At 37.3% G+C, this 18,938-nt stretch overlaps 1 protein-coding gene across 2 annotated transcripts in view; it reads right to left on the bottom strand.

The window, feature by feature from the left end:
- Positions 1-2,374: 2,374 nt before the first annotated feature.
- The window catches only part of CYSTM1 (cysteine rich transmembrane module containing 1), a 39,717-nt gene continuing 23,153 nt past the window's right edge, over positions 2,375-18,938 (bottom strand). For both annotated transcript variants that reach the window (XM_088131441.1, XM_007434601.4), the window contains exon 3: positions 2,375-2,932. In XM_088131441.1, coding sequence (XP_087987567.1) covers positions 2,826-2,932 — 107 coding nt within the window. In that variant the 3' untranslated portion in view covers positions 2,375-2,825. The remainder of the gene's footprint in view (positions 2,933-18,938) is intronic.

Here is an 18,938-nt window from a genome sequence, read left to right as displayed (position 1 = left end):
GAGGTATACCTATGATGAAAATTACAGGCCTGTCTCATCTTTTTAAGTGGGAGAACCTGCACAATTGGTGGCTAACTAAATACTTTTTTGCCCCACTGTACAAATGACATTTAGAGTCTTTTCAATAATTATCAAAGATTTTTTCTCAATTTTGTAGAAATTGTACAACGTTTATTATTAGGTAAACATTGTACAAGAGCCAGGTTGGTGTAGTGGTTAAGGTGCTGGCCTAGAAAGCAGAAGACTGAGTTCTAGGCCTCCCTTAGGCATGAAAGCCAGCTGAGTGACTTCGGGCCAATCACCCTCTCTCAGCCCAACCCACCTCACAGGGTTGTTGTAGGAAAAATAGGAGGAGGAAGGAATATTAGGTATGTTTGCCACCTTGAGTTATTTATAAAAATAATAAAGGCCGGATTAAAAAATCTAAAAAACATGGCATATATTCTGGGTATACAATAATTTGGAGTTAAGTTTAACATCATTCCAATTAATAACAAGGTTCCTACTGATTACAATTTTTTTTGGTCCTTATTCAATTAAATATCTGAGGATAATTTAGTTTAGTAGAAATGTGTATTTCGATTTTTATTACATAGATGAAAAGGGATATTAAGAGATGGATGAAAGTACCCCGAATTTGTGGGGAATAAATGTAAAATGAATAATATGTATGTTGAGAGTAAAAGCCTGTGTTGGTTCCCCTTAAATATTTCTTAAAAATCATAAAATACTAGTTTTTTATGGTAAAAACACCTATGATCATGCTTTCATGTGAAAATTGTGATTTTATTTTTTCCTGATTTTAAATCATGTCATTGGGCATTTCTCTTAACCTTTAATGAATTGGAATGAAGATATTGAATTTGTTCAGTTGTGGGTTCAGTTTGGAAATTCTTACTGAAACCTTGGACATTCTGGCGTGTTCTTGATTCTAACTATAGCATTTTATAATTTTTCATAAGCTTTTTAGACATTTTTAGACTTACTGGAAAAATTGACACTTTGGAATAATTTTTATTGTAAATAGGAAGGAAAAAACTTGGCGGGGGGAATCATGGGCTAAAAAGGAGATAATTGTCCTTAATCAATTAATGATATTTTAAAATGTTTGAATTTATTAAAACTAGCTGAATTGCAATATAATCAGTTAAAAAGTTGGCTAATTCTTTAGCCCTGAAGTTTTCACAGCCTTTGAAATTTTTAAATTATTGGAGGTTTCTACAGATACTATGGCAAAAATTCAATATTATTTTTTTAAAAAGATAATAAACATGTACTTGGATAACATACAAGAAATTTAGATTAGAGAACTAAGTATCTTATAACATCAATGGTTTTAGGTTTCAAAAAATGTAAGTATGTTTCCTATGATTTAAAAACCAAGTTTAGATCAGCAAATAATTATTTTTAGGGTTTATTGGACTCCCCAGTGAATGTTTAATAAACGGCCATCCTTTTTATGTTCAAGATGTATTAAATTGAAGGAATTTTATTACATGTGTTTTGGACATATCCATTGCTAGTTGGTTAGATATTGTTATGGTAAACCAGCTCCTTGCATGGACATTAAGGTTAAGAATGTTAATGAGATATTATGTTCCCAAAGTTTGGACTCTATTTATGAAGAGTTTTGGACATACTGAGCCTGGACTGTTGGAAAAAAAGGCAATTTTGTATTTTTGGAAAGAAGCAAGGCTTTCGAGTATGACAGGCAGACCTTTTCTACTGTTGCTCAGTAGCCATGCAGCCGTCTAGATTCAGATGTCAGATAACAGCTGGAGCATCTCCTCAACCAAGCGCATACTTTCCTGGGATGCCCAGAAAAATGTGCAGTTTATTTGAATAGTTGCTGAGAGGTGTTATGTGAGCACCCTGCCTGACCTGAATCATCTTTCCCGATTGAATCTAGGACCCAGCACAGCCCTAGCCTTTAAGACACATGGTTTTGATTCTAGAGGTAAAAGAGACCCATCAGCCCCAGGAGTGATTATTATTTAATTCTCCATGAATTTGACTATTCTCCTTGTAAAATCATGTAAGGCAATGACCATCACCTCCTTGACAGTAATTAGTCGAATAGTGTTATCTCCTTCCATTTTTCCTTGTAACAACAAACCTGTGAGGTAGGCTAAGCTAAGAGAGATTGGCCAAAAATCACCCCATGAATTTCCATGGCTGAGGGTAGACTTAGAACCTGGCTCTCCCTCTTTGTAGTCCAATAGTTTAACTATCACACCACACTGGTTCTTCTCTTATTTAGATAATAAAGGTCAACACAAAAAGAATAGTCCTTAACCCATCTTTGAGAACCAGTATGCAAATAACTGGCATTTTGGTGCTCTAAACATTTTCAGAAGAAAAAGTGACTCGTTCCTTACAGATTTCTGGGTCATATTTTATTGGACAAAGTTTATTAAAACAGAAAATTAAGCAAGTAAGAGAAAATAAAAAGTTGCCTTAAATTATTGCATATTACTCCATTTCTAAGAATGGTTAAATTATGAATACATAATTTGTAGTAAAAGCTTTTGCCAAACAAAATATAGTACATTATTTAAAGAACAATCATGAACAAAGATGGAGGGATTCTCCACTCAAATCAAAAAGGATGCATCCAACCTCATGCATCCGACTCTGGCAGGCATGTTATGCTCAGGCAAAGCATCTCATTTATTACAGTACTAAAAAGCTGCTGAAAAGAAGAGACAGGAGGAGGAGGAGGAGGAGGAGGAGGAGGAGGAGGAGGAGGAGGAGGAGGAGGAGGAGGAAGAGACTGCATAGCACTCCAAGAGAGAGGTATCGAAAGGGTTAGCTTCTCGGGGAACTCAGGTCAGCATGTCCCAAAGGCAGCAGCAGCACAATGCAGTCCAACATGCTGTCAGGCAGGCACTTTCACCAGAGGTATCTCTTCGCCGCTCTTCCACAACATACACTGAGAAAAGAAAAGGCAGATCAAAACTTCAGAGGAACTCTGTCTAACTCCAATCTTTCATGCAAATGCAGGCGACCAAATAATGGCTTAGACTTCATGCACTCAACTGCTGCCACACTGCTTTCTGGGCAGCACCTTCTGGCTTAAGGTAGCCAACCAGTACAAGAATGGCCAACATTAATTCATCCATAAGCCTGGCACAAGTGTGTATGACTAGAAAGTCCTGGAAATGGGGGTACACATCCAGAGAAGCCTAGACTCATCACCATTTCATAGTCCTTTTTTTTTTTTTTTTGGTCTGCGCTCAGTCATTGCTGACCCTGCAGTGACTGCTTGGACGAGTCCTTGCAGTTTTCAAGGCAATTGTTTTTCGGAAGTGGTTTGCCAGAGCCTCCTTCCTAGAGCAGAGCCCAGCTGGTGAGCGCAGGAGGTGGGGTTTCCGTTGCTTCGCGCCCTTTTCGGGCACGCGCGGTTTTTCGCGCTTACCGGCAACTGCTCCTGACTCCTTTTTGCAAGGCGCCGCCAACATTTTTCCTCCCACCGGAGTGAGAGTACCCATTTATCTACTAGAGTACCCATTTATCTACTCACGTGAGTTTTCGACCTGTTGGGTTGACAGGAACTGGGGAGGAAACAGGAGCTCACCCTATTTAACGCGAAGGCTGGACTCGAACCGCTGAAGCGTCGACCATTTCTGGCCGGCAACTTTCAGCGTCATTAAGCCGCTGCACCACCGCGTCCCCCTTTTCATAGTCCTAGCTAATGTTAAAAAGAATTGCTCTGAATCAAGAAAATATTTTGGTTTTGTTACCTGTCTTCCCCAAATATTTAAATAAATAATATGCTAGACCATATAGCTTATGAGAATCACAATACCTGGTACCATAATGATAAGCATCCTGACCACCATGAGGAACATAAAGGGTTATGGACACATCGGACTTACATGCTTAGTAGGAAGTAAGCTTGGTTTCATCTTCAAGAGTTCTGCTCAATGGATGACCAAAAGGCATTTTAAAGATGCATGAAATTTAACCACAACTTATCCATGTTTAGGTTTTTGCTGCTTTTTGTTGACGTCTTCAAATATTTTTTCCTGGCTGGGTATCTCTTGACTTTGTTAAATTCAGTGAATGCCTGAACTAAGGAAGCCAAGGTGTATCAGATTTGTCCCAGTATTTATATATGCCTATGTGTGTTTGAATAGAGTCTACTCAATAAGACTTTGGTTTGTCTGTGATGTATGTATTTTTTTGCTAGATATCAGTATCAGCAACTCCATTCTTAATACTCCAAATTCATCTTCACCTGCATGGTTCTTGACAGCTTAGTCAGTGGCTGGGGTAACCAGGGATGAAGGGACTTATGGCACATTATATCTGAACAGCATCTGGCTATTTATAACTGTCTTCCAGAGTGGTGTGAGTGATCTCCCTCATGTTCCAGCCCTGTGTCTGGCAACTCGTAGCTGGATTTTGCTAGACATTCTCTTTGAAATACATGCTCTCTGTTAGGAGGAAATCTGAATTTCAGAGATGAGGATTCTTGTATAACACTCCACCATTTTTCCTAATAGGAGAAAGAAAGGCCCTTATGCCCAGAACAAGCAATGTCCTCCATCCCAGAAAATTATAAACAAAATGTAAATGCACAGATCTCATTTTGGGAGTATGCTGACCCAATTTTCTTATCTTCACCTATTTAAAAAACATGTTCATTGATAACAAATATTTTAAAGGTTGATCCTCTTACAATTTGAGGGAGAAAAACAATATTGTACTGCATGACTATCTGACTAAATATGAAATAAGGAATCATTAGGTAGACAGTTTAACTGGAAAACTAGGACCTAGAGCTGAAACAGGCTTTGAGCTCTCATATGGAATAGCTTGAAGACCCCTTTTTCCTTGTTTGCCTCGGATAAGCTGGATGGGGAGTGGCTCACCCTGACTTGTTCCTGATTCTGGAATATTATTTAGGGAATGTGGAAGCCTCCTTCCTCCCCCTTCCCACCATCTTCTTGGGAAATGCTTAGGTCTTAACCACTGGCCAAACCACTCTTTAGCCTTTCCTCTCTCAGGCAGTCATGTAATGGTCCAGAATTTCTGCAATCATGGATCACTAAATAAACATTCAGAAAATGCAGGAACCACCCAATTAAAGAAACATGTTCCCTTTTTTGTCTTTAAGAGCATGGGAATTCACATATTCCAGCAAATATAGCTGCAGTTGTATAGATCTTCTCATCCCCTCCATTTTAAAAGGCCTCTAAAATTATTTATTTGAATTATTTTATGTATCCCATTTTTCAAAGAGGAAAAAATCCAAGTGGCTTTTAGGGCAATTACCATGATAGCAACAAAAGCAGAGGATTTAAGTTCTGAACAACAGAAACAATGCTAATAACTGAACACAGACTTTTATCATTAATTAAAGGCAAGGAAAGATATTTCATTCAGGAATGTTAACAAACAGGAAAACAACGAGAAAAGGAAAACAAAAGATACTTTTAAGAGGATCAGAGAAATCACTGGAAAATTTACAGCTAAGCTATGAAAGCTCAAGAATTATTATTAAATTAACAGAAGATGGAAAGACTGAACCCGAACACTTTACAAGTGGTGAGAGAAACTTTTGTAAATAACACATTCAGGAACGGAATCTATTAGAAATTGAGGTATCAGAGCCAATAGTCCAACTGTTGAATAAAAAGGCACTAAACAAAGGAGTCAGTCTTAATTCCTTCCTGCAATATTTTGAAGATGCATAATCATCACTATGATTGTGTTTTGTTCAAGGAAATATTTCCAAGTTTTAAATTTTGTGCAATATTGGAGAAGGTATTTCTTTAAAGGATTTTCCTACCAGGACGCACCCAGAGTAAGCTGACACTCTATATCTGTAGTCTCTTTTGGCCCCCAAGGAAATAAAAATTAAAAATAGCTTTAAAGTTTGACCTCCAACTAGTTCCACAATTAGACACAACCCTATTTGGAAACAAGGAAGCATTCCAGATTGGAGAAAAATGCTGTAGGATTTTGGTCCTTATAGAGTAGGAGGAAAGGGGGGAAATGGTATTCAGGAGATGCAAACATGTAGGCATGATATTAAGGACAGCTTAGACAGCAGTGATTAAAAAAGACTTAGTTACTATTGAAAAAAGGACTCTCCTAATAGAACTGTAAGCCTTACAAAGCTGATGGCCAGCTCCATTTCAACTGGGTACACTCTGCACGACATTTCAGATGACCTCTTCTACTGACTGAAACCAGAAGACTAAATTGGAAATTCCAGTTTTTCATCTCAGAAGAATCTCACAAATGTTTTTGTATTTTACCTTATTTGGAACTTAATGTTTAAGCAATTTACTGCTTTAAGTGGCATCCAGCAAAAAGGAAACATATCTGATTTATTAATAATCTGAAAAAATTCAAGATACAAAAATTTATGGCAGTCAAAACATTAAGTGCATGAGAGAAAAGTCAGGAAACAAGCTGGGAGACCCATCACTGGACTTCTAGTTTTGTTTCATGACTGATGAAAATGGCAGTCAGTCACCCAAGCAGACTCCCGAGGGTTGCATGGCAACCAACACTGTTCAAATATGCAAGAGAGTTCATTATGAAGGAAGCGCCAGGAAGAGGGAGATGAGCCCCAACCCACTCCTTCCCCAGTCTACAAGACAGTATCAACGTTCCTCAAGTCACTATTTGTCTCACGCTATGGGAAAGGAAAGGAAGGGAAGCATATGCAAACAGCTCTTTGAAAACAATGTGGAAATGTTGAGGAGCAGCAAGATAATCGAAACACAAATGAACTCTTCTCTTCCCTGTATTTCTTTTTCCTATTTAGAGCTCTTCTTCATCCAAGATATCTGAAGGGGGCCAGGTGGGGAAAGGCTGCTCTAGGGAAGCTCTGCCCAAGAAATGAAAGCTTTGTGCTGCAGCTCTCATTAACACGCAGCACTTATTGATTTATTTTATGAAGAATGGACATACTCCCCAAACAAAGGTACCTGGGGGTTATATCACTATGCACAAAATATTTATAGATGCAACAGCACAGAGTTTACTACCATAACAGAAACAGATACCTGAATAGCTGTCAAGCAGGTTTATATACTTATTTAGGCATTTCCAACACCTTTCCAAACAAGAAACAAAAAAACCCACCACCCTTCCACAGTAGGTGTCTTGAACCAGCTAGTTTCTGAACACCCTTATGCGAATAAAATGACATTTCATTATAAATTAATGTTCTCAAGCAACCAGGGTTTAGCCAGACACTCTTTTCAGTTGGCTGTGTCCTATCAAATTCAAGTTTCTGCTGGAGTTTGTCAGACTGTACTTATTATATCCCAGAAATTAAAATGCAAAGCATGCATATGTGTGGCCCAGGCCCTGGAACTGGAAATAAATATCGTATGAGTCTATGCCAAGAATCATCATAGCAAGACCCGCACTTCACAAGTTCCAGCACAAACTGACTACGTTCTGACAGGGATGGTTTCTCTTTGCAGAAATCAAAAAGACTCTGCCTCATAGCAGACCTAAGGCCAGAAGGAACAGAAAGTGATTTTGCTCCTGGTAGAGCATGAATTAACAGTACAAATGAACCATAATTTCAGGAAATGGTAGTCACAGACTTTGCCAAAGTCACAGGATTTTAATTAGAAAAATATCTTGTGATGTTTGTTTGTTGATTTGCCCTCATAAACAGAGGCTACTAGCAATCAAGAAATCACATCAGTGTAAAAATATATCTTATACTGCTTCTGATAATACAAAATCAATGCAAAATACAACACTGAATAAATGGAAGACCACTGACTTCTATCTTCCCATATTTTCTGCTCCTTCTTGTAACAATGCCATACTCAACAAGTTGCCAAACAGAATTTTGGCTACTTGTCATGAGATCTGCAAGTACAGAGTTTCCATAAAAATCTGGATCACAAGAAATTATTGTGTTGGGAGCTATCATGCTGCTATGGATGTCCCTATAGAATAAGGTACAACTGAAAAACCTGGGTCAGGGTGTTTCTGCCATTCCTTTTTGATACAGGCAGGGTCTTGTATTGCACGGAGGGTCCTATGCTGAAAATTGCTACAGGGAGCATGTTAAAATGTGTAAGGATGAATACTCTGTGACATTTCAGAAGAGTAAGCTGTTTAAGATATTGTGCTCCTTGGGGATTAGTAGCTGATGCCCATCCTACACGACCTGGCAGAGTTGGCATGCTGCAGGTCCCGTCGATTAAATAGTGCGATCTGATGGGATCCAGGTAGCAGGCCTTCTTTGTCATAGTGCCTGCCCTCTGGAATGATTTCCCCCCAGAGATTTCTATGTCTCGCACCCTGACCTTGTTTAAACAGCCCTTAAAACCTGGCTCTTTTCTCAAGCCTTGGCCCAAAGTAAGTGGCAGAACCCTTGTGGGGATGATTGATTTGTGAGACTTCTTGTACTATTTTCCCAGACATTTTTTGTACTGATTATATTTTATTGTTTGAAATGTATACAGTATGCTGTCCAAAGTTGTGAAGGAGTTGGGAGGCCTGTAACTTAAACAATTAAATAAATGAAGTAATTGGAACCCAGCTACCGTACCTGCAGAGATTCTGCCTTGAGCTTTCTGAGTCTCCATTATCTCTAAGTTTCTGCTTCAGCATTTCTCCTGCTTGGGCATAGCCCATTCCCACCAACATTTGGGGAGAATGCTGCAACAGTCTGCAGCATTTTTCACTCTACCTTCAATTTCCATGATGCACAGAAAGCATCTACTAGTATTAGAGGAGCCAGGCCTTGTGATAAGAAATTCAGCTTTAACTGAAAGTTACATATCACCCATACTCAAGTTTCAAGTCTTATGAGGCCCATCTCTAAGCAAAATACTGTGAGTGGAATGCAACATGTCACTTGGAACAGTTAGGAAAGGTCCAAGTGGCATGTTGCGTTCTGAATGCAGGAATGCAGAAACTTGATCTGAACAGTCTCAGGTAGAGATGTCTTACCTTCCTAAATCTAATTCCTCTCCATAGACGAGTTATCCTAGGGGTTTAGACACAGAAAGCTTTATAGCAAATGGAATATACTGATCTTCCTTTCCATAGAAGATGGAACAGTTGCCATGTACTCTGAACTGAATATAAACAGTGTACTTTTCAATTTTCAGTTGAATGGAAAATCATCCCTAGATAGTTAAATCAGCTTCTGCCCATTTGTGATTCCAGTCAGGCTTCTGAGTCTTGAAAATACTATGATCTTAGTTCTCTTGCAACTTAACTGCAGCTGTTGCTCCATAGAGAAGAAGGATAATGACTGAAGTGCTTTGGCTCCATCAGTGAGAGGATCCCTCTATCATCTGTGTGTAGTGGCACTGCCATGTGCCTGCCTCCAGTATTCAGTGGGTGAAATTCTATTTTTGTTCCAGAGATGGAGAGAGCTGCCTGCTGACAGCCTTGGCTGAATTCAATTTAGATAAAAAAACAAAAAATCAAACTGAGATTCTCACGACTTTCAAAAGCTCTTTCCCATTCTGCTTGACTAAATGTATTACAGGTAAAACCTCTGTGGAAAATTTCAATAATTTTTTTTTGAGATTTGAACCAGATATTTTAGGTTAAAAAATGCTGCGCCTGAAAAGTCTGGTGATGGATTGCTATGAACCTCAAAATTGTTATTGCAGAAATAATTTACATCTAAATCTGGTGAAATGCCCTTATCTGTAAGTTGTTCCAGTGAACTCCTAGATCCTTCTCCCAATTTGGCCGCCTTCCTGGTTGCCATGGTAAGAAAGTGAAAGTATGTCAATTACTACGGTGAAAGTAAAAGGCAGGCTTCTTCTCTCTCTTTTTCCTGTTTTGCTTCTATCTTTAAGACGTTAGTCCCAACTGGCTCTCCATAGTCACAGTCACAGTCGCAGAGTCTGGCTCATATTACTCTTATCTTTTGTTTTGTAAAATCTACCAATTATCTGCCGTTCTTAAAAGTAAACAATCCACATTCCCACAAACGTCTGGTCTGTTAGTCTAATTAATTTCACTAATTTCAAAAGTATTTCCATCATAAAAAAAATTCTTCTATTTTTTAAAGTCACTGTCCCCTTCTTCCGTTTGAAACTTTCTTAGATCATTTGTTAAGCTTTTTGCTTTTAGATTAAAATCCTTTAAAATAGTGTGGTTCCCCCCCTTTTTTTAATTAATTAAAAAAGAAGGCACTCACCAAGAGACTGTAATCTTCACTGCTGTTCGGAATATCTCTTTTGGGTTGTAAAGCAATTAAATCATAAAGTGATTAAGAAAGTGAGGCTTTTGCCAGTCAAATGTCCATAAAGGCTGCACAGCAATTTAGGGCAGGCTGTAAATCCCTCGATTCCCAAGCCATTCAACCCATGATTGACCACAAGAAACTAAATTCCTGTGGTCTTGTGAGGAGCAACTTTCCCGGAGCATAGGCGGGCAATCCCCCAATTTCTCCTCTGGAGAAATTTCTGTCAGCCAGAAGCATCTCCCACCTGTCCCAGAAGGTTGTCCCCACCTGTGGAGCCACTCGCAGAGATGTCTAACCGGCCATAACACCTCACCCAGAATCTATTTTTTTCTAATCATCAAAACCATAAATCATAAGTTCAATTTTTTCCATTTCACACAAAAAGTCTATAAGGGGTTTCCAGTCAGCAATAAATGTAGATGTTGTCTTTAATCAAGAAAGTCAATTTAGCCATCTCTGTAAGTTCCATCATCTTCAGCAACCATTCCTCCATTGTGGGTAGTGCCGAATCTTTCCACCTTTGTGCATATAATAATCTCGCTACAGTTATCATATATAAAAACAAAGTTCCATGATTTTTTTCCAGCTGTTTGCCCATCAATCCCAAACGAAAAGCCTCCAGTTTAAATTGTATATTAATCTTTAACATCCTCTGAATTAGTGTAAGTATTTGTATCAAAAACTTTCTAGCTTTTTTACAAGTCCACCAAACATGATAAAATATCCCTTCATGTTGTTCACATTTCCAATATAGATTTGATGTACCTTTATACATTCTAGACAATTTCTCTGGTGACATATACCAACAATACATCATTTTATAAAAAAATTCTTTAAGATAATAACATAATGTAAATTTCAATCCTTTCAGCCACATATTTTGCCATTGTTTCATTTGTATAATGTAACCTTTATTGTTATAATTCCATTCATAATTTGTCTTTGTTCCTCTGTAATCCTTGGTAATTTGTTTTCTAAGATATTCATCTATTTTTTCCAAAGAAACATGAACATTATACAAATTGGAATAATACTGATGAAATGCTTCTTGTATAGCCACATTATCTATTAATACAGTATCTCCCTCTTGAAGTTTCAGTACTGTCTTTTCTCTTTCTTTTTGTAATTTATATGCCAGCCATTTCCCTGGTTTATTTGCAAATTCAAAGTTTTTTTGCTTTACAGAGTTCATTCTTATTTCCATTTCTCTTATTGTTAACATAGATAGCTGTTGCTGTAAAAGCTTGATTTGTTGAGAGATACTTATCTTCTCTGGAAATTTCTTTAATTCTTTTCTTTTTATCTCATCCAAAATACTTTGTATTTTCTCTTGCTTCTTAAGTTCAATATTATTCTGTATAAAGCAACCTCTAATAAAAGCTTGACTTGCATCTCAAACCATTCTCAAATCAGTGCCTTTATTCAAATTAATTTCAAAAAAATATTTTAATTTCTTCTACAATCCTCCACTATTGCTTCTTTCCGTAACAACATTTCATTTAATCTCCATCTAAAAGAACTAGGTTTTCTTTTATAAACCAAACTCACAGTATTATGAAGGCTGGTGTGGGTCTTCCGGGCTATGTGGCCATGTTCTGGAAGTTTTGTTTCCTAATGTTTCGCCAGCATCTGTGACCGGCATCTTCAGAGTGCAGGAGCACAGACAGGGGCAGTTCTCTCTGTGCCCAGGATGATGTGACCGTTTTGTGGGTATTTATAGAGATCTGAAGGGGGAGGGTTGGGGGGATTAGGGGGGGCTTGGGTTAACAAGTGGCTGCTTGTTTTGGTGTCAGAATACGTGTGTATCTTCCTGGGGGTTAGGCAGGGTTTTTTTCTTCTATTGAGTTGTTAACGTGTGGCTGCTGGGGGTGATTAGCATGTTCATTGTGTGAACTGTTCACACGTCCTGGTGGTTGAGCTGAGTTTGTTGACCTTTTGCAGGCTGTATTTTTCAGGACTGGTAGCCAGGTTTTATTGATTTTTAGACTCTCTTTTTTATTGAAGCTATGCTGGTGTTTGTGAATCTCAATGGCTTTCCGGTATAGCCTGGTATAGGCTGTTGGTGTTGGTTTTTTCAGTCAAAAAAAAAAATTCTCTTGCATAAAATTCTGATAGGAATTTCTTTTAGAACAATTATATCTGGATTATCAATTTTCAATCTTATATTAAAATGCTGCTGCAAAACTTGATCCCTTGTCTTCTTCCTGACAAAATGCACCAAAACATCCCTTGGAACATTTCTTGTTCTGGCAAATCTAGAATTTATTCTATAAATTTTGATTTTTCTGAACCAAATCTGATATTGTTCCTTTCTCTGCAGGTTGCTCTAACGATCCCCTTTGCCCTTCCATTCTTGCTGCTTTTCTAGTAGTTGCTATTCTTATATTATAATCCGAAAATAAAAGTGATTCAAACAAGGGGAAAGGAACGGGGGAGGGGGTTCCTCTTATCTTTCTGTGCCTTTAACACTTTCATCTCTAATGGCACTCCGTAGTTTCAATCCACATCACAATCCACATCTCCATAGCAACAAAGCATCACAGTCTAGCTTATACTACTTTTATCTTTTGTTTTGTATGTCAATTGCTTGCACTCTTTAATAGTAAACAGAAAGCATTCCCACAAAGGTCCGGTCCATTTGTCTAGTTTAATTCAAGTTTATGCAGTTGTAGCTGGTACCAGCATACTTTTTAATGCGCCTAATCTATGGAAGATTTCTTTTTGCTGTATTTGTAGAAGACTGGGTTTCCCATTCTCCTCCTCTTCCTCTGCAAAAATAAGTTATCTTTTAACTTTGAGAACGTCTGCGGATGTCACATATCTCTGATTCTCTTCCATGATCATCCCCTGCAGCTAAAGATTGTTTTTCAAGAATCAGTATGTTCCTTGTCAGTTCCTTTTCAAGAATCAGTATCTTTAAAAAAACCAAAGTTCCTCGGTAACATTTTCATTTTAATAACAATCACTGGCAATATGATGATTGAAGGTGAATTCAATTTACTTGTATCCACTACAACTAGCTACTCATGTAATTTCTCTCAAGTCACTGAAACAGAATCGGTAATGAAAAAGTTGAATGAGGGAGTGAATTATTCCTTGCCTGTTATGTCATTGTCCTTATTCATTTCATTCACAGGAATCTGTAACTTCATATTTAACTCTAGTCCACAGGAGTTCCTGTTCTGTTCAGAAGTTTGGCATCCTGGCTTTGAAAAAGGGGGAGAAAAGGAAAGTTGTTTCTCACTTTTTTCTTTCCCAGTCTCCTTTACTGCTGGATTTTTCCACTCAGACTACTGTTGTTGCATTTCTTATTTGTCTAATACTCCTTTATCTCTGATGGCCCTTTTTATAATCTTATCTTCTCAAAGAGAAGGATTTTAAGTTTGCTTTTTATTGTTAGCAGTCACTAACTAATCATAAATCAAGATTCATTGGGTATTATTAGCAGATTGTTTTAGGCATAAATCCAAATCAGAGGCCAAACAGGGGGTGTTATCTTCCTCCTTGTGTAGTCTTTTGTTTAACCAGAATTTAGCATAATCAGTTTTGAGCAAGTTTTCTCCTCCTCCCACCCCAAGTATGATGCCTCTTCGCAAAGGATTTAAAGGAATTTTCCAGATGCATTTGAATGAACACAGACCTCCATATTTTATTAGGAACTCTCATCCTCAAAACATGTTCTTTCAAATATATGTAAAAGTCCTCTTAGACTTTCATGCTAAACATGTAGTGGTTGGGATAGAGCAGATAGAGATGTTGGAGTTAAGTCTGATCTTAAGAAAAAAAATATGGCAAAAAAAAAAAGAGGGAAAAAATGGCAAAATAACCATAAAGAAATATAAGCAACATTATAACAAAAACTTTGGCTGAAATGTCACAAATGGATAGAGTTGTGGCACATTACGGTATAATTACTCTATTGTTCTCTATGTGGGAGAGTCAGAATCTATATTACAGTATCAGTAGTAGCTAGGGCAAAAGCGGAGGACTGGATTTGCCCCAGAATATTTAAAGGAGAAGGACTTAAAGGAGCTTCATTCCTTATGGCTCTCCATCTTCCCTTGCATACAGATTAACAAAGGGCATCTATACAGGATAAAATGGGGAGCCAGTGCTTCATGCATCAATCATCCCAAACAGCCTTGTCAACCATCTCCTCCCATTCCATGTTGGGAAAGTTATAGGATAGTCAGGGCACAACCATTCCAGCAGAGATACCTGCAACCACAGCTTTGCTGTATCCTCAGCATCTTCTCCCACACTTTAAAATTGCATTCCTCCCATATTGAGCATAACTGAAGCAGATGATATCTTAAATATACATATTTCTCACTCTCTGCCTTAAAATATTCTACATGTTTTCTCTTCAAGACACAAAGTTTAAAAAGCTTCAAGTAAAAACTAATATACCGTACAATATATTCAGAGCAACAGACATTAAGAGTGATGTTATTAAACACTTCCTTTTAGGCAATTATTTGTGAAATATCAAATGCAAAGCAGACGGCTTTTTGTTAGGAATACAGTCAAGCTACTGAGTGATGACCTAACAGTCCTCACTAATTCCTCACTTAAGTAGAAAGAAATTGATGTTCATGATTTTAAATTAGTACAAGGAGCAACTAAAAAAAATTCAAAACATAATTTCAGCTTTCAACCTGGCTATTAAAGTAATGTTCTTTTCTTTCAACAATAGTCAATACAAGGAGAGATATTGTGAAAAATGGGAGGTGTTTTTTTCTGAAAAACCAACCAACCAGAACTTATCCTGATTTGTGATAGTTACATGAACATCTCTAAGAAAAACTGAGCACAAACTTCCGGTTGAGAGCCACTGTGAGCTAAACATCCCTTTTTGCAGCGGGATGGTGTTATGACAGAGATTGGCATGGGATGCAGAATCCTGGCTGCCGAAATGCTCTCTGAATTAAGGAGAGATCTTTGAGGTAGCCCACATGACTCCGCACAGCCACTCCTTGTGAGTAAACTGCAGGAATCGTGGTTTCACAGTTTGCCTATGGGTCAAGCAGCTGAGAGTCAAGAGAGGAAGCATCTTTGCTCACAGTTGTTAATGCAGCCTTTTTAAAGGACATTAAGCTCGACCAAGCCTCACTTCTTAATCACTTTGGATTTGTTTTTTTTCCTGCTGCTTTAAAAGGATTAAGACCCTTCAGAACGGCAAGTTATATTGTATTCACTAAGTGAGTCATCTTCTCCTTAGGGAAAGAACTTTTAAATTTAAAACTTAATACAATTTTTATTACTTTTTGAAAAATATTACTTTTTGGATTAAACAGCAAAAGGGTGCTTAGAATATGGGCTTCAGAAAGCTTAACAATGGATTAAGGGCTCAGACAGACTTGAAATTATAATTTTAAGTGCCCACAAAAGCTTTGAATTAACTAGAAAAAAATTCCCATGGGAAAAATAGCAATTGTTTTGAGTTTTTTTGTGATAAGGGAACTTTGAAAGTTGGACACTAGGGAGCTAGAGGAAAGAAAATGAAGCACAAATCTATAATACAAATTTGGGAATATTTGTCTGCCAAGCTTCTTGACAAAATATACGAATTTCTTGACAAGATTTACATAACATGTTGTAATGAAATTACAGAACAATAACAAGTTGCAACAGATGATTTTGAAATTACTTTGAAGGAGGTCTTAAATGTAACAAGTAATGAGAAAGTTATGGAGAAAGATATGGGCACACAACTGGAACCGAGGGATGACTTATTCCCAAAAAGAGATATACAAATATTGAACCAGGAAACTGACCTGGATATATATATTTACAAAAGAGCTCTGTTAAGGTTCTGAAGGATTTTATTAAAAGTGACAAACAAAAGGGCAAACTTTACTTATTGGATATACAGAAGAAATCTCCTAAAGTTCTGAAAGATTTTTGACTTGAAACACAGATGAACAGAAAACTAGCTCTGGGATTTTTTTTTGAAGGGGTTAAAAAATATTTTTAAAAACTCAGGGAAGGAATATAAGGTTGGCTTATTTGACCAGGGCTAAAGGAGAAAATCAGTTGCATCTGGTTGCCCTTACTGGACTTTTGCTGACAAAGAATGACTGACAAAGCATTTGGATTTTATTTCGTTTTTTTAATTCAATAAATGAGATATGGGGTGAAGAAAAATTATGTTGTATTTAGAGATAGTGATAAGCTATTAAACTTGTCTTTACTTACTGGGATAAAGGGGGAAGCTATTTCTTTCTTTTTTCTTTTCATTTTTCTATTTTTCTTTTTTCTTTTTCATACTTTTTTCTTTTCTTTTGTATTTTTCTGTTTGTATTTTTTGTAGCCTGTACTGGCTTTTATTCTTTTCATTTATAATTCTTATTAAAATTATTTGGAAAAAGAAAAAGAAAAACTAAGCACAGAAATTCACAAGTCCTTCAGTTGATTCCGGAAATAGTACCACCAGATTTCTAAAATTGAACTAGATTAAAACTGACTCTTTATATCAAACTTTTCTGGTCTCTTTTTCTTGAAAAGAAAAACTAAGGTTAAAGTCTCCCGTGCCCCACCCTGTCCTGCCATATCTGCACTGTTTTTTGTAAGCAACCAAATGAAATCTTACACACATACGCACACATATAAACCCCTTTGAAAATGAACTACCGGTCCCTTGGAAACTTGTTATCTAATCTGCTGTAGGTCAAAGTTAACCTTGCTTTATTATCTGTAGGCGTTGACATTTATGCCAAGTGCCACTTTACTCAAAAACAATTTGCATGGTTTTATTTTAAAATGAGGTACTGTATGTAACCTTTGTCTGTATCCTGAGTATTCTTGTTTGGTTTCTACCTGTACAGATTATTAGTTACTGATTAAACTTAGAAGAAACAAGGATTGTTAATAACTGCTTTGAACCATGGTCTATAAAAAAAAAGAGGATCACCTAAGTTAATACTGGTAGCAAAACATGTTTTTAAAATAAAATCAGCTGTAAAACAATAAACAGGGAATGGCCATTAATAAGAATTAATCATTCACTTTAGGTGATTATCTAAGTATAGGATTGGCTTCAATAACTGTTTTTGTCAAGCTGTAGTAAGAACGAATGCAGAACTTTTTCAGAGGTAGTCCCTCAGGCCAGACAAGACCAAAATACATTTTGTGCAACATGGAACAAAAGTGTTCCTCAGATAACAGAAATTTCGGGGGGGGGGGGACTTGTTAGCTCCTATGTTCTGAATGTGTCTGTCTACGGTGGGAAGATGAGTGGAAGAGAGAGACAGACAGCATGAGGTTGCCTACAAGTTGTTTTTGTAAAAATAAAAAAAAAATGCACAAGAAAAGAGTCAGTCAGGTAAGACTTACAGTAATCAAATTTGCAATAATCAAAATGTCTACTTTGTTTATTCCATTCATTAAGAAACTACAGCCTACTGGTAGTTTCCAACATCAACTAACAGTAGTCTTGGTAACCATCCTTTGTGGCTTCATGAATATTCTCATATTTACTGCTGCCCAGAACTCTCTTTAATTCCTGTGCAAGAATTACACAATCTCTAATCTAATCACCACCTTTACAACTAATTTAATGTTGGGCAGTTAACAACAAATAAAATAGAAAAACACCTTGTAGAGAAAGATTAGTGTTATAGAGCATTCCATGGCTATATGCTTCATTGGAGAAAATCCATGAAGTTCTCCTTCTGAGAATGCCATCTGAACTATCAGAACATCAAATGCTGATCTGTTTGCATGTGCAAAGGATCACAATGTGATCTCATCAGCTAATACACACAGAGTCTTAGTAACTTCCAGCTTCTCAATGGATTTTACTGTGAGATATCAACATGTACATATGAAACAGCTCTAGAGGAAACTAAAACTGATCTGTTGCTATTGATTTATGGGCAGCGTACAAAACAGGTCTATGTGCTATGCAAGGAAAAGTCACATAATACTTTCTTATAATAAGAAACTGCATCCTGCTCCCTTCTCCTGGGTTTATCATCATACCGGTTTCATACTAGTTCACTTCTGATTCCAATTTGTAGTAAATGCGTGCAAGAAATAATTCCTTGGTTACATTATATTTGAAAAGATAACCAGTTTATGGAAGGACTTTATTATCTGGGTAAGGGCTGGGGTACCTCCTAATAATACAAAAGTGTGTGCAGATCAAACTGTGTCTGCACTTCTGCAATTGTTTTTGCTTGAAGCTGGCTAATTAATACCATCTGACTCTGGAATTCCCTGGTAGGCTCCCATTCAGATACAAACAAGATCCAACCCTGCTTAACTTCTGAGTCCTGAAAAGGTTGGCCAGTTGCGGAGGCAGCCTTAATCAAGCCTAACCACAATCAGTTGGAGAATGGAGAAGAAACAGGGGTAAAAGGAAGAGACATAGTATAGGAGGAGGAAAAAGGACAAGGGTAGCAAGATTGAGATCCCTGTGAAATTGAAACGAATACCTGGCAGATGACTGGACAAAATAAGGTACAGTATGCAGAACTAGAATTCCTGAGGGCCAAAAGCCAGAACAATCTAATAGTTCAAATCAAATCATGAACTGCAAAAATATATGTGACTGTCTACAACAGCCAGTAATTTCATATGATCAAAAGAGTTATCCTACCCCCCCCCCAAAAAAAACAAAACCAGGAGCAAAAAGAAATTGTATGTGCAAAACTGGAGATGAGAACCTCAATAATAGAAATCCTTCCTTCTTTTCAAAGAATTGCCAAGTTGGATAAAATTATAGCAATACTGA

Source organism: Python bivittatus, unplaced genomic scaffold, assembly GCF_059951505.1.
Source record: "Python bivittatus isolate LINGU-HERP-01145 unplaced genomic scaffold, Pbiv_v1 ctg000960_np1212, whole genome shotgun sequence".
Taxonomy (NCBI): Eukaryota; Metazoa; Chordata; class Lepidosauria; order Squamata; family Pythonidae; genus Python; species Python bivittatus.
This window is presented reverse-complemented; position numbering and strand designations above follow the sequence as displayed.